Source organism: Alligator sinensis, unplaced genomic scaffold, assembly GCF_000455745.1.
Source record: "Alligator sinensis unplaced genomic scaffold, ASM45574v1 scaffold588_1, whole genome shotgun sequence".
Lineage (NCBI taxonomy): Eukaryota > Metazoa > Chordata > Crocodylia > Alligatoridae > Alligator > Alligator sinensis.
In genome coordinates, this window is record NW_005842244.1 from 1,417,965 (window position 1) to 1,423,964 (window position 6,000).

General features: G+C 37.2%; 1 protein-coding gene across 13 annotated transcripts in view; it reads right to left on the minus strand.

Annotated features, from left to right (window-relative positions):
* Positions 1–6,000, minus strand: part of DOCK7 (dedicator of cytokinesis 7) — a 158,611-nt gene that overhangs the window by 114,690 nt on the left and 37,921 nt on the right. For all 13 annotated transcript variants that reach the window (XM_025208687.1, XM_025208686.1, XM_025208684.1 and 10 more), the window contains exons 3-4: positions 1,427–1,602; positions 1,133–1,201 (exon numbers count right to left, since the gene is read on the minus strand). In XM_025208687.1, coding sequence (XP_025064472.1) covers positions 1,133–1,201; positions 1,427–1,602 — 245 coding nt within the window. The remainder of the gene's footprint in view (positions 1–1,132; positions 1,202–1,426; positions 1,603–6,000) is intronic.

The window sequence follows — 6,000 nt, forward strand, 5'->3', positions numbered from 1 at the left end:
GCAGCCCTCAATGGCTTGCCAAAACTCAGTAAGCAGCCCTCTGCCCGAAATAATTGCCTCCCCCTACTACCTTCTACTCATTTCCCCACCAGTGCACCTGGATAACAAAAAGGCATCATTTAGTACTATGTATTTGGTAACAAGTGAAAATCTTTGAGAAAGGTAGACATGTGGGTATGGTGGCTAGCTGGACTATGCAATCCCACTTATTGCAGAGCAGGATTATTTGCCTATAAAGACTGAGTTAATAAAGTATCTCTTTTTTATAAAGGATTACAGACTGTTTTTATTAGGTCATGTTATCTCTGGAAGCATATCTTCAGCATTCCTTGGAGTGACGCTTGGGACAATATTAAATCAGTGAATTGTAGAAGCTGTCACAAGGGCAGAGCAGTAGCTACAGCAACATAATTTTTAGGTGATGCAGCATCACACGGATCACTTGCTCCCTGACAGCAATTCTTATAGTCACCAGACCTTTAGTCATCCAAGGGAGTGGATGAAGTAAAGCTACCCAGAAACTTTGCCCCTGATTTACATAAATTAATCAATGTATGCATATGCTCCAAACACTTATGTCAGATCAAGCCGTTAACTCATTATGTAAATGTTGGGATAGGTTAAATATTAATGATATTTTTTTAAGTGGCATACACTTGTAGATCCTCTTTGGAAACATGAATAATCTTTTAGATATCTTTACGCAGAGATGCTCACCCACCAAATGTGTACATTAAGCCCTCTCAGACTTATTTTCCTTCTGTAAGAAACTCATGCTGTAGGAACAAAAGAAAGAAGCCTTGAAAGAGATACTTGATGTGTTTGTATTTCCTGGTTTTGCCACTGTCCATTCAATGAAGGAAGTTATCACAAATTACAAAATCCTAATTTTTTCTAAATGACTTTGTACATTAGATGTCTTAGTTTTTGTCTACCCAACTGAAACATCTAAATGGATCTAATTGCAGAAAATCCTTAACATCCTCTTCATTTGGGCTGGATAACCAAAAGTTAAGGTCCTTAAAATGTTTAGTAGCTTCTGAAATACATCATCATTTGCTTTTCACTTGCATGGCCACCTTGTAAAATGAGGAATTTAAATCGAAATAAGAAATATCAGATTGTAACTTACTTTCTGTTTACAATTGCCCAATCTTCTGTGTAACTTCTTACACAATCCCTCACATGAGGGTCCATCTCGCTGTTAAAAGAATTAAAAAAAAAACTTTTTCAAATCACAAAGGTTGGGGGGGGTTTTCACGTCAGACATATTAAAGTACAAACTCTCTTGCATTTATGGAAAAAGGTACTGTAAAAGAAACATTAAGCCCCTAAACTGCAAGCATATACATGCAGAAGTCACCCACTCCTCTGAGCAAAACACACGCGTGTTTGCTGCACCAAGGTTTGGTTTGCTGCCTCATACCTCTCTTCAGGTACAGCTGATACAAGAGTCCTACATTCCCGGGGAGTGTATACAACTTCAATGTCATCTTGAGGAAATTCAAGCAAATCCCTCAAAGGGCCAGAATCCACTGCAAGAGGATGTGTAATAAGGTATTCTTCCAAATCCACTGGATCCACAGCTTCTGTAAGTGGAACCTAAGAAAAGATAAGCCATTAAAAATGTTTTGAAAAGAAAAATCATAGGGAAGTCTTCAATTCCAGTGCAGTTTTAAAACCAGGTTTTCTTCAAGCTTGAACAAGCTGTCAGACTACAATGGGCCTTAATCAACATCTAGTATGGTTTATATTTCTATTATTATTATGGTATTATCAGGTATTTCTATTATTATTATGTTCATCATCATGGATCATTCCAGCCCCACTTTCAGTAAGTTGTAGAAATTCAAGTTTAATTGAAAAGAAAATATCACACTTTATGTCTCGTATTGTGTCACTTTGTCTTATGCTTCAACATCCAAGAGACTCTGACACTGGAGACATAAAACTGATTCACACTTTGGCACTGTCCATACCTCGGAATTCAACTGCAGTTGTTAAATCAGCATCTACACCCAAGGCAACAACAGCATGAAGATTAACCCTCTCTCTGAGAGGAATCAACAACTCAGTCTGTATTCTGCCCCTCTCCCAAGGAGTGTCCCAGAAACCTTCTAGTTAAAAGAAAATTAGATTCATTTTCTGTGTAACAAATCCTGCAGTCTGCATACAATTCCCAAAAGGAGTTTTATTTATGCAAGGCTGCAAGATTTAACCAAAAGAAGTAGTATTAATGTCAGATTCCAATATATGCCATCAAGAGATATTCAGATTATCTCCAGGATTAGTAGTGTTTCATGCCCCTACACAAATCCCATCCTGTAGTTAAACCCAGCTGGAAGTTACGTGCCACAATTTCTGCCTTGGGGCACTACCATATACAGAGAACAATTTTCTGAGTTGCAAAGAGTAAAGCCATTTCAGATTTTAAACTATATTTCAAATTACAATTATTCTTCGTACCAACTTTAAAGGAATAACACCAAAGAGATCAGACCCCCCAAAATGCTTCCCTTAAAAAGATCTGGTAAAGAATATGCTGTCAAAAATTTAACAGTGACTCATCTTCTCAATGAAGCAGAAAAGCCTCCACAGTGATAAGTGGCCTGGCCCTGGGGCCTGCCCCAAGCAGTGATCATTCTTAATACACATGCAAACTCTAACTAGCTACGCACAGTAAAACAACGAAGTGATTAGGATAGATCCAGACCCACATCAGCACACTGCCATTTCCCTAAGGACAGCACAACAACACCCACTGAATGCTTAGGCCAAGTTTACACATAGCTTTGTACCTATTTAACTGTGTCAGATCAAGAAAGACCAGGACAGGTACACTGGTACAAGTCCTAGTTTGGATGTGAATAAACCAGTATAAGTTACTACCTTATTTTCTTCCTGTGTAAAAATAAGCTATAACTTGATAAACACATTTATACTAGCATAACTAGATCCAGCATGTGCATCACTTCACAGTTAAAGCCATATAACCTATTTGTGTAAAGATGCAGGGATAAGCTATTCTATAATAAGTGCCTCTGTGCCAATGTAACTGCATCCATACAAGGAGACAGCACCTTTTTATCTTGATTGTATTCAAAAAAGATATTGTTTAATTAGTGCAAAACTGGGTGCAGAAAAGCCCTAAGGAATGAGTCTGCACAGCCTTATATGCAGCAATTCCATGGTGGTATTAGGCAGGACTATGAGGAAGGCAGAAAATTTCACTATAAAAGTGGTATAACAATGTCTCTGGCAGTTGCAGGACAAAACACCAAATACTTAAATTAGATACCTATGCTCATGTGTATGTAAAAACCTCGTGGTCTGAGGTCATGACATTATGAGACTGTATTTAAGAGATGCACACAAAAACTTCATGAAAATGGAATATTAAAAGCAGGTTTCCAAGAAAGGGTTTTTAAACAGGAACTGACAATGTCCAAAGAATTCTTTGGCATGCCTAAGAAAGATATGCTGAAAAGACAATGTCCTTGAGTGAATCATACGCACGCTGTATGATTCAAATTCAAGAGTTACTTCCTTTTTTTTTTTTTTTTCCTTTCATGCCAGAAAATTTCTGTATTGTATGAGCCTCAAAACATCCACCTAACTTCCACTGGAGAAAAATCAAGGGTACAGTTCCATCCATTGACCTGAGACATTGGAGGGGACACTTAATTTGCATCTTGAAACTTAGTTGCTCAAGGACTTCCTATCCTGATCTAGCACCTCCATTTTTCAATCTTCTCCCTTAATAGGAAAAAAAGAATTGTATTAATTTTATTGCAGGCAAAAACACTCTCCTAAGCTAGAGTTGCGGTTGAAAGAATCTCTTGTTACGGCAGCCAAAATACCCTTCAGAGAATACTGTAATTTTTCTCAAAATACACAAGGCTGACTCTTCAGAAGATGAAGAGTAACAGAGCTCCACTGAACCCAAATAAGCTTTATAAATTTACACCAGATGAGAATCTGGCCCATAGATTTTAAGAAGTCTATAAAATTCCAGTTAACGCGCCACTACATGAACATAACACAGAAATCTAAAATTATTAAAAGTGTGCAATGATGGTCAACCCAAACAACCTTAACTCTTCTGTAAGAATATACAAACTTTATACAAATTTGCATGCCAATCTTGAATTCAGGAAACACGTTCTGATTTTGCAATTTGGAAGTAAATTTTGAGAGTGTGAACTTCATGCAACTGATTTTAATTGATTTCATATAAACATTACTCTGACAGTAAGAAAGATGAATTTTCAGTATGTTAATCTGTATTCTTGAAACCGAAGTGTTATAATTTCATCATCTTAAACTGGTGGTAATACATGTAGGCACGCTAGCTCTGCTAGTTTCTGGCCAATCAACAATACGTGGATAACTACAAAGCACATGGTATTGGTTAAACCAGGAATTGTAAAAACCCACATTTGTCTGTGCAGTACAGCTGCCCATAAAGGGCAGAGCTGTTAAAGAATAATAATATTTTTCATAGTATTTTCCATCTGTTAATAGTTTTGAAATTTGTAGAAAATGAGTAAGCATTTACAAATGAAGACTTCTTGCAAATGAAAGCATAGAAAAGTTAAATAACTGGACTGAGGAAACAAAGTAAGACAGGGATGGACCTATCCACTGAGTGATGCTGATTTCAGTGGCATCTACTAAAACAAAGCTATATAGAGTGAGAATAAAGTTTACTGAATTATCTGGGTGTTCTTGGGGTAGTGCTACAGGTGTAAAGTACACTTTGTTTGAGTGACTTTAACTATAAACTATTCATACTTTTAAACATTTTGGCTTTGAGACCTGTTATTTCCTACCTGCTGCCCATTACCTCCTATTCCCATCAGCAGTTTCAAAACGTATACACCACAGGGTGCAAAGTTCCAGGGCACATAAAATCTGAACTCAATGTGCAAGCACTAAGTTACAGTCTGCATGCACTGATTTGGCTGTGCATTTGTACAACTTAATAAAACATTACTTTCTCATTGCATCCTCATCTTTCTAATCCCCTCACTGCTTAAAAAAGAGAAGGAAAAAAAAACCTGCAATAGGATTACAGCTGAAATTTTATACTCGGGTAAATCAGCGTTAAGATTCCCACACCATCATTAACTCGGGCGCATATACATTATTTGAAAGCCGGATAGAATCAGCATGAGATGTGAAAAGATACAGTTATAATTATAGGGTGTAGGGGGGTGGGTACATAATTTTGTATTTCCTGACTTCTGTGCATTTAACAAATCATGGTATCACATTAACATCTTGCATTGGTATTTCATTATATATATAATATAGAGATAATACAGCTAAAAAAGGAAATGAGCTGTATAATCAAGAAGCTTAAAAGATGAAAGGTGACAGTTACTTGCTGGATCACCCTATGCAGTGATTCTCAAGCAGGGTGCCATGCCATGCTACCAGGCCTTGAGACCCTTTCAAGAGTACTCTGGGTTGCCACACAATGTTAGCACTGTTGGGTTTGCAAATATGATTCACAAGATCAACCCAGAGATTTCAAATAGAAATCCACAGCTGCAATCTTTCTGAGTTCTTTGCAACAGAAAAACTGCTCTATTATTTTTCTGTAGGTAAAAAAAAGCAAAAACTAAAAGCCAGCATTTTCTGGTGGGGGCCTCAAATCCATCCAGGGATGCCTTGAGTCTACAAAGGTTGAGAACCACTATCTTATGCTGTTTCTGTATTAGATGGGAATTGTGAATGCTTCATACATCTCAGGATTAGGCCCAAGGTCACATTTAGCAGTTTTTCATTATATCTCTTCAGATGACTATTATGCAGTGAAGAAGTAAACACACATAAAAGTCAAACTCTGAAGCCTGTATTAGACACACCAGCCGTGCAGCCAAAAATACTGTCTAGCACCTGAATAAACAGAACAGATGTAAATTCATGGTTATGAAGACAAACTATTTTGTCAGACTATTGGCAGGGAAAAAACAATTGCATAACCTTAAACAA